Below are 14,760 nucleotides of genomic sequence, written 5' to 3' on the forward strand. Positions count from 1 at the left end.
GGAGGCAGGATGCATACTGGACAGGCGCCGCAGTGAGGGTGCTTGGGTCTGGATCCCACCTTGACGGGCACTGGGAAATGGATAACGACCTCTCCATCACAGGGTCATTGCACTATAAAGTGGAACAGGTGCAGCGGACTATTATTATTTGCATTATTATTATTATCATCATCATCACCTGACAAGTCATAATTACGGCTCCACAGAAGGGAGGAAGCTGGACCAGCTGTCTCCAAGTCTTTTCCGTCTTGGATCCTGCGGGAGGATCTGAGACAAACACCCCGGATCGCACCAGCACCTTTTTGGAGCGGAGAACCTTACACCTGGAGCCCCGCAAACTCCTGGGGCGCCTAGTCCACGGCCCCTCCTGCGCAGGCGCGGGGGCGCGCTCCAGCCCCGCCCTTCCGTGGTGCATGGCCTGTTCCATTCCTGAGGGATGTTGACAGTGGGGACAGCTTGGAGGCCTAGGCCCGGAAGTACAGGTGCGTCCCTAGCATTTGCAGACTCTCAGCGCAGGAGTGATCACTGGCGGTTATGATATGTCTACCCCGAAGCCCGCGAGGGGCTTCTGAGTGTTGGGAACGACTCCACAGTGCCTCCCCCCTTCACCTGGGAACGTTAGGGCTGGCCGGCGCGACGGCCAGGTACGGAAGCCCAGAGGGCCCCGCCCACCCTCGAGGGGCCCCGCCCACCCGAGGGGCCCGCCCCGCCTCCCCGCCTCCCCGCCTCCCCGCCTCCCCCAGCCCCGCAGATTTCCCACCCCGCGGCGACGCCAGGCAGCTCCTCCTCGTCTCCGCCCCGCCGGCCGCGGCCGCGGGGGACGTCAGCGCTGCCAGCGTGGATACCGCGGCGGGCCGCGGGAGGCGGAAGTAGCACTCGGACCGCGGAGCCTCCATCGGGCTCCGCCGGCCGCCTCAGCCATGGACGCGTCCCTGGAGAAGGTCCGTACTCGGGCTGGGGGGAGGGGGTGGGTGGCGGCGTTGCGGCCCCGGGTCTCCTGGCTCCGGGGCGACTGTTTCCCCGTCGCGAGCTGCCATTGTGACCGGGGAGGGGCCCAGGGGCTAACTGGCCCTGCCTGAGGAGGCCTGGCCGCGAGGGCGTCCGGCTGGGCGCTCGCGGCTGAGGCCTGGTCACGTCATGGGGCCGGGAGCCCCTCGGGTCCCCGTGGCCCGAGAGAGGCCGGGCCGGCTCTGCCCCTAGCCCGGTGCGGGAGCCGCGGGGCCGACCTTGGGGCCTGCCCGCGCTCCGTTCCCCCTTTCGGGTGACAGCTAGCCACTTGCGGCCCCAGAAGAGCGTGGACAGAAGCTCCGGTGGTTTCGGAGCCGACTGCTAGCCTGTAGGTTTTCTGTGGTCTCCAAGTCAGCGGGGAGACAGTGTTGAAGCAGGGGGTTTCCAACTTCAGCGTGACTAGGGATCCCCTGGGGCCGTTGGTAAACAGCCAGATTTTCGGCCGTGCGGTCGGACCCTCCGTGGGGGCGGGACGGGGATCTGCCCGTTTAACAAGTTCCCGCACGGGATTCTGACGCTGTAGTTGTGAACACCTGTGAAAGCCCACCCCTCCCCTGGCCCCGAGGTCAAGAAGGGGTGGGTCTTCTGTAGGGGGTGAGTTGCGTTTTGGGGGTTACTGCTATTCCCCCTTTCCTGTAGGGGAGTGGGTTGGGAATCCGAAGTGCCCAGATAGCCTCGCTTTCCTCTGGTTTGCCCTGGGGGAGCAGCCGCGGGATGTACCTGGCTCACTGCTCCGGCAAGGGCGATGGATTCTAATGGTCCCTGATTTAGGGCTGGTAGATGAGAACCAGTGCTTGGATACCTGTCTTCCCTCCACGTTCTTCGTCTTCGAGCTTGTGAGTCTGCTCGTGCAGACCTTGTTCTTTTGTGCATGCAGAGTTCGGGAGCAGTGCTGCCTTATTTTGGTTTTGAACTGGCAGAAATGTCACACTTTGTCATGGTGCCCCCCTCCCTTCCCCCGGCCAAGTGTGGCATCTGCTGTAGATGGGTTCTCTTGTCACTGGAAAGTTGAAGGGAGTAATTGTACCAGTTCAGCCGGATGTATAGCTTACACCTCATAAATTGCGTGGAAGGTTTCTTATAAATTGGGTGGAAGACAGTCAAGAATAGAAAAAGATTATGTTTTTAACCTTATGTGTTTTGCTGGCTAGGAATAAAGTCTTTCCAGGCTTTTGATTAGTACACAGTGTCTACCTTGTGGTACCTTTTTTTTTTTTTTTTTTTTAAATTTATTTGACAGAGAGCAAGCACAAGCAAGGGCAGCCGCAGGCAGAGGGAGAGGGAGAAGCAGGTTCTCCTCAAAGCCAAAGGCAGATGCTTAGCATCTAAGCCACCCAGGCATCCCTACCTTGTGATACTTTTGAGTTACAGGCTAGGTCAGTGATTCTCAACCACCATTGCAGTTTTGTTCCCTAGGGGACATTTGGCAGCTTGTTTGGAGACATTTTGGTTGTCACAGCTGGGGGGGGGCGGTTGGGGGGGCTGGAGGTGCTGCTGGCACCTAGTGGTTAGAGGCTAAGGATGCTGCTGAACATTCCACCTTGCATAGGACAGCCTCAATACCAGAGAATATGTGCTTAAAATGTTAGTCATGCTGAGGCTGAGAACCCCTGGTCTAGGTCACCTGTGTTACGCCAGTAGTTGAATATAAAATGATACTAAAATTGCCTCTTCTGTGTTGTTTCCTGTCCAGTTTCATAAGACAGGATGGGTGTTGTGTCTTTTCAGTTGGAAACCTAAAGAACTGGTGTGACCTTTCCTCCAAGAACAGTTTCTTACAGGCAAATCTGCAAAAACAGTGGGTTGGAGTCCCACTTTAAATACTACTGTTCTGGCGTTTAATTAGTCGATTATACTGGTTTCTCCCTATAAATGTTAATTGATGCCAAAGGATCGTAAACTCCAAATGAGGATCTGAAGTGCGATGAAATTCCAGAGTGCCTACGGCTGGAGCATTCACAAAAATGGCAGTGATCTCTGAGGAATTCAGAATGTGTGGGCTGGAAGTTTCTGCCTTAGGCCAGTGTGGAAATTCTGAATGCAACTGTTTGAGGACTAAGACTGTGTCTTATTTTTATATTCCCTGTTCACATCTAATGAGCGATTTCGGTTGGTGCTAAGTGGGCAGAAAAGAAAAAGAATTGCTATGTGAACATGGAGGGTTTCATGTTCTGAAAAACAGTTTGAATCAAAGTAAAAACATTGAGTTGTGTCTGCTATTCCTGTTTCTTTGAGAGATAGGCTGTTCTGCTAAATTGTACATTGCTAATATAAAACTATTGAGCAGTCCTGAATGATCCCATTTAAACGGATCCTTGCATAATTTACACTGGCTACAGAAACCACAATGTTACTTGATTCCCATCCTCTAATTTCAAGTAATAGCTCTCTCTAAATGTAGTAGTCCGTCCTCATGTAGTACCGTCAGTCAGTACATTTCCTTTGGTCCAAATATAATTCTGTACGCTTGCCTTCGCTTTAGGTAATATGTAGATGTGAGACCTGCCATGACAGAGCCGATTTCTTGCCCTGACCGCTCTTCTTTCCCAGTACTCTCTGCTGTATCTGAAATTAGTGAGGTCTCAAGAAACCAAGACAGGTCAATTGAAGGGGCAAGGCATTCAGACTGGAAGAGTAGGTTTAGGGGCCTCAGTCCCCCAGTACTCTGTGTCCAACTCATTAAGGGGCAAGGCTCTGTCGCATAGTCTCACAGTGTTTACTTAGGTTAATAATCAAGTTTAAAAAATGCCACAGGAAATAACAATTCTGATGCTTTAGATCTTAAGTTAACACACCTGCATACACTTTTCAGTAAAGACCTGCTCCTTTAAACTTGTACAACAGCCCAGACCTTTTCCTGTTCCTTAAAAAAGCTCGTTCTTCCTGGGTATTATGTCTGGACAAAGCATATTGCAGTTTATTTGCATTTACTTTAATTCCAGGCTGCGTAAACTTAAACTCCGCTGTGCTGGCATGCTGGGCTGGTTAATGCCGTTTTGGGAGAAGCTGGCCAGTGCATTGTAGAATGTTGAGCTGCATCTCTGGTCTCCATCAGTGGCATTTCTTGTAGTGTGAGAACCAGAGTCGGCGAATGAAGAAGTTGTTCCCTGGGGGGGTGGGGAGACTGCCTCTGGTTGAGACCCACGGACTTAGAAAATCTGAAGCTACACCATTCAGTAGGGGATACACTAGCTATTTTTGGCTTCTTAAATTTAGATTAGTTAAGATTAAAATCTAGAATGCAGTTCCTCAGTCAACACTTTTCAAGTGCTCTAGAGTGACGGTGTGGCTTGTGCAACCGGACAGAGCGGACATAGAACATTTCCATGACCATAGACGATTCTCTTGGGCAGCACTAGAGAGTGGGGCTCGTTTATTTGTTGTATATTTACTTTTTGTCTCTGCAAGAGGCAACTTTGACCCTGCTTCTGATCAAAATAATTGTAACCCAACCCATTATTTTTTCCTGTACTCCTTCTAAGCAAAATTTCTCCCCCACCCTCGTTGGATCTGTTTTTGGAAAATTGTTTCATCTTACTGATGGTAAGTTTTTAAGGAGCAATAGGAGCGTGACTGGAATTCCTGATTATTACTGATAAAGACTACCAGAATTTCTATTCCTGTTTTGTATTTTAAAAGCTCACAAAAGGAATACCTATTAGCCATGTTTGAAATAACCATTCTCAAATGAAAGAAAGGTGGGGGGGGAAGAACCATTTTCTGTGGTCTGGCTTTGTAGACCTTACAAGAAAAGGGACGGGAGATGATGGCCTATAATTTTGACATTCATTTAAAGCTGATCCCTATATCATGCTCGTGTAAGGGTTTTGCATACAGGTGCTCGGTGGCCAAAGTGGTAAATGATTATCAAATGCTGGGTGTCCAGGAAAATATGGTACAAAGTTCCTGATCCTGAAAATTTATGGCCTCGGGGATTTTTGATTTATTCAAGATTGCAGAGGCAGTCAGTGACCGAGCCGTTGATGGTCCCCAGGCTGTTGTGTGTGCCACCAGATCTAGGATTATGAGTTAAAATTATAGAGAGGAGTTGCCTGTGTTTAATGTCAGCTGTTTTCACCTAAAGCAGTGGCCTGCTTTGAGTTATAATTTTTCTTGAAGCCCGGCTATGGTCAGAGCCCCGTGCTGAGAGAGACATGAAGTGAGTAAGACCTGATCCTCGCAGGAGGTTATGTTCTGGTAGGGGCATACCTGTTTCGACAAATCCTTATATAGCATAGTGGGATAAAAAGTATTAAGGATAAAAAGGGAAATGCATGGAATTGAGTGGCCAGGAAAGATTTTTGTAGAAGAGATTCTTTAGGTAGACTATCAGAACCCTGTCTTTTCTAGTTTCTAAAAAATGTAAATAAAATGTAAACGCTTACTTTACAATACAATTGTGCCTCATATTAATTGCTGGTAGATCATAAGGGAAAGGAAACCTGTTTCACATTTTGAAGTTTAAATCAGATATTTAAAAAATATGTTTCCAGTCACTTTGAAAATATCTAAAATCTAGCTTACATCTATTTTTCCAAGCAATATTCAAAACAAAAATGTTAATTAATTTTTATTATTTGTTTGATTTCTGTTATTGTGGTTTTTTGCTTTATTAAATGCTAAATATTTAGTTGCCTTAAAGTTGCATAGTCTTTGCAGTCTAGCCTGGGACCCTGTCCACTTTTTATTTCTGTGGAAAATGCATTCTGAGTTTAAAAGAACTGAGGGAGGAGTACGCTCTTCTAATAAAAACCTCTTCCTATATGCGGAAAAGCAGAAACAGCAAGATAAAGCACTTTAAAATGTAACTCCTTGGGGTGCCTCAGTTGGGTTGAGTCTCGACTCAATTTCAGTTCAGGTCTCAATGTCAGGATCTCAGGGTCATGAGTTCAAGCCCCGTGTTGGGCTCCCGGCTGGGTGGGGAGCCTACTTAAAAAATAAAATGGGACTCCATGACATGGAACATTTAGCCACAGTGATCTCAGGATCCTAGCAAGACTGAATTACTTACTAGACTGTACATTGTATTAGGTGGAAGCCTATGAGGTTGTGTGGGTTTTGTGCATTAAAAACAGTTGAATGTAGGCACTTTCACAGTTCAACCTTGAAGGTCTGAAGATGCATACATACCACACAAAGGCTTCAGAATCAGTGGGTTCCTTTCCTCAGAGATGTGGCTAGGAGCGTTAGCCCTACAGAGTTCCCATTCAGTAAGGGACAGAGTGATACTGGTGAGGATAATGGGTATCTTTATCTTTCTGATTCCATCCCCACCAAGTCCTAGGAAGCACTCCCTATGAGAAGCACATCTCAGCGAAAGACTTCTATTTTCAAGGGACTCTAGCTTGCTTTCTTGTAGGCAGTTTTTTTGTGTGTTCCAGAATGAATGTGTGATTCCAGATGAACTAGTAAACGTCTTAGAAATAGAGCTTGCCTGGTGTGTGGTACTTTCCATCTGTGTAGTTGTTGGGAAGCATTTATTCATGATATATATAAAGCCTGAATGAATTGATTCTTCAGAGGAGTGGTCTCTAGGAATACATTGTTGAAACTTAGACTTGAATCCCTAGCATTCCCAACACATATCTTAAAGCGAGTGATCCGAATGCCTTTCTAAACCCTCTGCATGCTTCTGTGACAGGTTTGATCTGATGTTACTGACTGCTGCCTCCTTACCTCTCCCAGATTCTTACTTCCCTGCTGTCTATTTTTGCCCCTTCTTTTCCCCACATGTTCTGTTTTGCCTCTTCTCTTGAATTGGTAAGATTAGATCCTAATGCCCGATGGAATATTTGAATATTCTTCAACTAGGAATCTTAAGCTCCTTAATGAGCCAGTGATTACAGTATGTCTTCCTGTTCTCACAGACACACTCAAGCAGAGTCTGTGATAGTTAAAAAGGTTTTCCAAGAGTATCCACTTCTTAGAAGACACAGACAGTAGTGCCTAGTTCTTTTTTTTTTTTTTTTAAGATTTTATTTATTTAGGACAGAGATCACAAGTGGGCAGAGAGGCAGGCAGAGAGAGAGGGAGAAAGCAGGCTCCCCGTCGAGCAGAAAGCCTGATGTGGGACTCGATCCCAGGACCCTGAGTTCAGGACCCGACCTGAAGGCAGAGGCTTAACCCACTGAGCCACCCAGGTACCCAGTAATGCCTAGTTCTTAGTGAAAAACTGTTCTGTTGAAATCAGGCAAAAGTATTTACAAATGGAGAAATTGAGATGCCAAGACAGCAAGCCAGGTTTGCAAGGCACTGTATCAACTTCCCAGAGAATCCCTGTCAGAAATTTTCTCTTGTCGTTGACCTGAAAGGAACAGCTGTGTTCCTGAAGCGGCTGCTTGGTGCTGCTCAGAGATGTGTAGTGTTTGGAGTGCTTGTCGAGCTAGTGCTGGATAGCAGACACTGTGTCTTCACTAGGGAGGAAAAGAAATGATTTTAAGAGTTGATGATAATTGCATGATTATCACTTTCTGGGATTCACCTTGAAAGAAAGATATAGAAAGATGTAGAAGGCCACAGTAGTTAGTATGTTAGAAAGGATTTGGGGGCTCCTGCGTCAGTTAAGCGGCTGCCTCTGGCTTAGGTCATGATCCTGGAGTCCTGGGATTGAGTCCTGGGATCAAGTCCCAGGATCAAGTCCCGAGTTGGACTCCCTGATCATTGGGGCATCTGCTTCCCTGCCCCTTTCCTTGCTCATGCTTCCTCTCTCGCTCTCTTGCTCTCAAATAAAATAAATAAAATAATTAAAAAAAAAAAAACCCCAAGCAGGATTTTAGAGTTTTTCTGATTGCTTTGATTGAAGAAAGGGGGTGATTTTTTAAAAAAGATTTTTGTTTATTTATGAGAGAGAGCACGAGTGGGGTGGGAGGCAGAGGGAGAGGGAAAAGCAGACCCCCCATTGAGCAGGGGGACCGATGTGGGGTTAGACCCCAGGATCGTGACTCGAGCTGAAGGCAGATGCTTCACCGACTGAGCCACTCAGACTCCAAGGTGGTGATTTTTTCTTTTAACATGTCTAATGCATATGTTGTAAACTAGCGTTTGATGACACCACAGTCTTCTGTCCACTATGAGCAGCTGGCATTCTCATATGCCTTAGTTCTTCTTTGGTAATCGTCCTCGAACTCCCCAATTATGAACATTCCGCCAATGAAAACGTTTATTAAAACTACAGTATCACTTCTATTGATGAATGTTGTGCTTTTTTAGATTTTAAGATTACATTTTAGGCTTCCTTTTCCCCTTTCTTCCGGGTCTGTCTCTTTTTAAAGGGGTAGCTCTGTATTTCCTAAATAGCTGTTATTCATATGCCATTTTTGAATTTTGCCACATCAGTATGCCATTTACACTATTATTTTCTTAATGTTTCTTCTAAATTGACTTTAAAATCGGTTCACCCATCTTTTTAAAATTGAGGGACAATTTATGTGTAATAAGAATACCCACTTTGATGATCCAGGTTGCATTTTGGCTATTGGTTATACACAGACATAGAATCACAAGCACGATCAAGATATGGAACATTCGCATCTCCCCTAAAAGTTCCCTTGTGCCTCTTAACAGTGGGTCCCAGATACGCTTTCTGTTCTGTAATCTGCCCTCCTTTTTAAACTTAGATTTTACTAAATAGTAGTGTCTAAGAATTCAGGGTTCAAGGTGTTATTTTTTTCTCCTAATTCATTTGAAAGTAAGTATATGATTCTTGTTGTCACACTTGGTTCCCCTGAGGAAATGTATACAAGAGCTCGATTAAGCCTGCTTGGAAGCTGTGAGAACATTCTAAAATTGACTGTAGAGCAGTTGTTGTCGAATTTTATGCCCTAAAATTATTTTTCTACTGCAGTTTCCACTTTTGAAAGGTTCTCATAAACAACTTCTTGGTAAATAAACTTTATTAACAAATGATTATTTATCTGCTGGGTAATAACTCCCAACATCCATACCACAGGTTACATCCTGTATATGGGATGTCAAATCAACTTAGCAGGTCATGATCAGCAGGTTTTAAAAATGAAAAAGAACTTGGGATGCCTGCGTGGCTCAGTCAGTTAAGCACCTGTCTTCAGCTCCAGTCACGATCCCAGGGTCTTGGGATCAAGCTCGGCATGAGGCTCCTTGCTCAGTGGGGAGCCTGCTTCTCCCTCTCTGCCTGCCATTTTCTCTGCTTGTGCTTTCACTCTCTCTCAGACAAATAAATCTTTTTCAAAAAATGAAATAGAATAAAACAAATAGGATGTATTTCCAAATTATTATTTAGTGCCAGCATTATTTTATACTGAATTAATACATTTCTAGCCTAGAGCAAAAGTAAGTGATTTTTTTCTTTTTCGTTAATCCCTACAGCCCCACTCCAGATAAATTTAGAACTTCTACTAGCTTTTGGAAAACTTGAGAATTACTCCATGACTTCTTTTACTGTTTTCCCTTGCATTTGACTCTTGACTTTTTTCTTCCAACATTTGAGAACTTTAATTCATGATGTTTTAACATTACAAGTGTAGTATTTCTTCTGATAGTGGCAGGGTATTTTGCTCTTCCACACTGACTGAAAGTAATGAAAATCAACTAGTATAAAAATGGCTCTTGGGCGCCTGGGTGGCTCAGCGGGTTAAGCCTCTGCCTTTGGCTCAGGTCATGATCCTAAGGTCCTGAGATAGAGCCCTGCATCAGGCTCTTTGCTCAGTAGGGAGCCTGCTTCCCTACCTCTCTGATTCTCTGCCTCCTGCTCTGTCTACTTGTGATCTGTCTGTCAAATGAATAAAATCTTAAAAAAAAAAAAAAAGGCTCTTAAATGTTTGTAAAATAATGAATGGTGGAGCTTGTTTTACAAAATGAGCTGTTGCAGTTCTGTGATAGTTATCGTACAATTGAATGGTTCATCTTTAGCCTTGAAATTGCATTAAGCCATACCATGTGCTTTTGTGAGATATAATTGAAGCAAAAATACTGAATCTACTTCATTACACAGCAGAATCAGCCGTAACTGAAAATATAATTTATGAATTTACAATCTAACAACTAACAGTCTAATAGCTGTCTGTGCTAACAGTCTAATAGCTGTCTGTGCGTCAGTAATGAGCATGTAGTGGTTTCGTGATTAGGTACACACACTTTGTAAATGCGTTGTTGCACGGTTTCAACAGTCTGACTGCTGCAACCCTCTTTAAGACTTAGGGACCTGGGTGAGCAGAGGCCATGGGTGTCTAGCTCAAAAGTCTAGGTTGACCTCCTGCTCCCTTTCCTAGAAAAGCATCTGAACCCCCCCCCCCCCACAACACTGACATACTTTACAGCCTGGATTGGCTTGCTTAAGGTCGGTAGGAAAGACAATGGAAAGGAATCGGCTAAAGGCCCCTGGTCTCTAAAGGATTGGTTGGAATCTGTTGACCTTTTCGTTAACAGAGGGACCTTTTTTCCTGAAGTTCTTCCTGGTAGGCCCCAGATCTTCAGTCAGGTCACTTTGTTCAAGATTTCAATGAGGGAAAATGGATTCAGATGTGTTTATAGGTAGGAAAAGAAGTCTTTGACAATACTTGGACTTCAGGTGCACTCTTTGCAAATTATACGTTGTCTTTGATTTTACCTTGTTGTAACTCAGACAGCCGTGACCATAGACATTTCCATGGGCTCCGCTGGATGGAACAAGGGCATGAGCTGTGGAATGAACGTTTTAGTCAAGGCCAGGGTAACTGTACATCCTGGTTGGCCCAGGACTCTCCCAGTTTATACCTATTGTCATGGCTTAATTATTAACACTGCTTCCTTCACTCTTGAAAATGTCCTGGTTTGGAGGTAAGTTTTTGGTCATCTAGTCATCTAGTTGACACTGAATTTTTCCCACTAGGGAGAGCCTTCTGATACACTTTATCTAACTGAAAACTTTAATCAAGGAAGGATCATCTTAAACACCAGGTCTGGGACACTTGGATGGTTGAGTCGGTTGAGCACCTGACTCCTGATCTCAGCTCAGGTCTTGATCCCTGGGTCATGAGTTCAAGTTCTGCTTTGGGCTCCATGCTGGGGGTGGAGCCTACTTTTAGAAAGGTTGGTGGGAGGCCTTAGCTCTAATTAAGACTTTTGAGTACAGGGTTTTTTCAAAGTGTGAGTTTCTTTGTTTACTTATTTTATAAAATTGAAAAGCAGTATTGCCTAGTGGTTAAGAGCACTAACCACTAAGAGTTAAGAGTGGTTAGGGTAGTATAGGCTTTGTTTTAAATTCTGGCCTTACACCCCAGTGTTTATAGCAGCAATGTCCACAATAGCCAAATTGTGGAAAGAGCCTAGATGTCCATCAACAGATGAATGGATAAAGGAAACGTGGGATGTATACATAATGCATATGACTCAGCCATCGGAAAATGAAATCTTGCCATTTGCAACAATGTGGATGGAACTAGAGGATATAATGCTAAGTGAAATAAGTCAGTCAGAAAGATAATTATATGATCTCACTCATATGTGAAATCTAAGAAACAAAACCGAGGATCATAGGGGAAGGGAGGGAAAAATAAAACAAAGATGAAGAGAGGGAGATAAACCGTAAGAGACTCCTAATCTTAGGAAACAAACTGCGGGTTGCTGGAGTAGAGGGGGGTGGGGTGGTGGGGTGATGGACAGTGAGGAGGGTCCTTGATGTCATGTGCACTGGGTGTCATACAAGACTGATGAATCCCTGAGCTCTACCTCTGAAACTAATAATACACTAAGTTAATTAATTGAATTTAAATTAAAAAAATAAATTCCAGCCCTAAAGCATACTAACTGCCTTTGGATTAGTCAGGAAATAATACATATAAAAGTCTTAGTTGGCATAATGCCTGGAATATAGGAAGCAGTCCAGTAACTGTTAGTAATTAACAAGGATCACAGATCTCATTGAGCCCTTTTTCTGTGCTACATCCTGTGCTTGGTGCTAAGGAATAAAAAAAAAAAAAAAAAAAAAAAAAAAGATAGGACATTCTTCCTAGGAACCTAGCACAGAATACTACTCTTTTCCCCCTCAAGAGCCTAAAACAATCTTAATCTAAATACTGAATAATAGATACCTTTTTTTAAATAAGGAGTCTACACATATGTACGTATGTATGTAAAGATTGTATTTGTCAGAGAAAGAGAGCACAAGCAGGGGAACCACAGATGGGGAGAAGCTCCCGCTGAGCTAGGAGCCCCATGTAGGGCTCGATTCCAGGACCCTGGGATCGTGACCTGAGCCAATGGCAGACTCGTAACTGACTGTGCCACCCAGACATCTCCTGATACACAAGCTTAATCATTCACACATTTAGGTTTGTGTCTGGCTATTGCCCTTCTGTTGTGTATTAGCAACTGCCTTGTCTGGCACTGTAACAGGAACTGAGGATAAGAAATATGAATTAGATAATCACAGCTGCCCTCACTAGAAGCCCGAGGAGGCATGGTTTTTAGTTTGAAAAGGAACCAATGAACAAATACACATTTTTCTTAGAGCATTCCTTGACGGAGCATATTATTATCCTGCAGCTGGGTAACACTTTATATTTTGGATTTCTCCAGTTAACAAGCCCTTGAGGGTGTGTGGCATTGGAGTCCCATCACACTCAGATTTAATTTACTGAAAGTTAACTATAAATGTTATTTTCCCTAGTCACCCACTTTCCGCCGCCTGCTCCACCCTCTACTTCGCTTCCTAAATGAGAGGAGGAGCCAGAACAATTTCAATGTAAGCCATTCCTCTCAGTGAGCACAGGCTCTGTACAGAGAGACTCACACCGGAGAACGCGAAGCTGCGTTTCCCTCCTGCCTTTCGCAGTGTGTCTTGTCATCTCGTGTGAATTCTCATGTCTAAAAATAAGTACTGTTCATAAGAAGCGAGTTCTAAACTAAGTCAGCTATTTTGTCTACTTTCAACTGAAAAACCATGTTCCAGTCCTATAGGAAAATGCTAGCTGTGTCATACTTAGAGTTGGTGTGTTGATGCCCATTATGTTCTGCCTTCCGAACGGGTTTCGGATGTAACATGACAGTCCAAGAATCGAGCCGACTTGAGGCCTCTAGTCCTGCAAAAACACTCAAAATGAGTAGTCTGAATCCCTGCCTTCAGGGAGCTTATAATCTAATTGGAGAGAATATACTGGAAAGATCATCTCTAAAACAATCCACAGTAAAGGATGTCAAGGAATCATAAGGATAAATGGCAGTTGCATATTAGAATGGCCCTGGTTTCACATGTTCTGTTCCATATACACGTGTTTCTGTTCCCATAAATACAGTTCTTTTTGTCAGGCACCAGATCCAGAGTCTATGGTTAAGCAAAAACAGTATTGCTGTCTTTAAAGAGAATATGAGAGTGAAGTGGTTTTATCCATCACAGTTTCTTGGAAGTATTGAATTGTGATTTAATAGCTGGAAAGATAAAAGGCAGAAGAACATTTCAGACAGGGCAAGTGTTACAAGCATGAAATAGGGATGTATGGTTGATCAAACAGACCTGTTTATCTTTTCATTTGGCCAGAGGATTGGGAACACCCTGGAGGGTCACAGAGGGTAAGGGTAATGAGGAACATGACCAGTAGATGGAGGAGTTCAGATACATTCTCTTGACCATTATCTGTTCCTCATCCTACTCACAATCATTAACTGAGAACACAGAGACCATTTGAGATGGTTTTGTAACCCATCTTATGGTTACATTAAAATTGTGAATTTTTTTTTTTCAAACACCAGTTTTAAAATAATTTTTCTATCCTGTGTAAAATCGTATTGGGCGTGGCTACGCGGTTATTTTGTAATCTGTTTTGGGGTCTGTGTGATGTACCAGAAAGGTCAGAAACAGGAGTCAGGAAACCAGGGTTCTGGCACTGCTCTGTCACCCATTTGCTCTGTAACCTTAGGCCAGTCACTTTACCTCTCTGAATCTTTGTTTCTTCACTTCTCAAATGGTACACCAGAGGTATACTTCACTTTTTTCTTCTTTTTTTCAGTGATTTCTTCTACAAGTGAAAGTTAAAATTCTTGTTGTAAAACAGATCTGATCTCCTTAGGCGGGGCCAGGGAGCTAAAAGCCCCAACTCCCTGTCCGTCCCCACTTCCCCAAAGTTCTTTCTGGAAGTCTTAAGACTCCGAAGAACACAAATGGAAAATCCTTGGGCTAGATCCCTAAAGTTAACATTTTTCCGAACTTACATGGATAAACTGAGTAGCATTTCTTGAGGAGAGGGGTGCCTGGGTGTCTCTGTCAGTTAAGCAAGTGTACAGCTTTTGATTTTGGCTCAGATCTCTGGGTTGTGAGGTCGAGCCCCATGTCAGGCTCTGCACTGTGCATGAAGCCTGCTTAAGAGTCTCTCTATCCCTCTCTTAAACAGAAAAAAACAAAACTTTTTTTTTTTTTTTAGATTTTATTTATTTGTTTGACAGAGAGAGACATAAAGAGGGAACACAAGCGGGGGGAGTGGGAGAGGGAGAAGCAGGCTTCCCACTGAGCAGGGAGCCCCATGGCAGCGGGCTCCATCCCAGGATGCTGAGATCGTGGCCTGAGCTAAAGGCACATGCTTAACAACTGAGCCACCCAGGTGCTCCAAAACAAAACAATTTTGAGGAGATATGGCAATACTAACTGTAAAACAACCTATTGTACACTTACTCCATATAAGTTATGATTAGGTACAGTAGGCAGTCTGAAGGGAAAAAAGCATAAATACAGTTGAAATACACTCGAAGGGTAAGAGGGGAACAAAAGAAAGCCTCCGTAACTCTGTAACCCAGCTTGTTTGGAGA

The 14,760-nt window shown here is 44.3% G+C and overlaps 1 protein-coding gene across 3 annotated transcripts in view; it reads left to right on the top strand.

Annotated features, from left to right (window-relative positions):
• Window positions 1-808: 808 nt before the first annotated feature.
• PDXDC1 (pyridoxal dependent decarboxylase domain containing 1) overlaps window positions 809-14,760 on the top strand; it is a 51,196-nt gene continuing 37,244 nt past the window's right edge. For 2 of the 3 annotated variants that reach the window (XM_004750339.3, XM_013055127.2), the window contains exon 1: window positions 809-941. In XM_004750339.3, the coding sequence (XP_004750396.1) occupies window positions 921-941 (21 nt within the window). In that variant the 5' untranslated portion in view covers window positions 809-920. Of the gene's footprint in view, window positions 942-1,246; window positions 1,337-14,760 lie in introns of those variants that run through there. The other variant, XM_004750340.3, reaches the window with a different exon arrangement.

Source organism: Mustela putorius, unplaced genomic scaffold (assembly GCF_011764305.1).
Source record: "Mustela putorius furo isolate JIRA1106 unplaced genomic scaffold, ASM1176430v1.1 tig00004007_pilon_pilon_pilon, whole genome shotgun sequence".
Classification (NCBI taxonomy): Eukaryota; Metazoa; Chordata; class Mammalia; order Carnivora; family Mustelidae; genus Mustela; species Mustela putorius.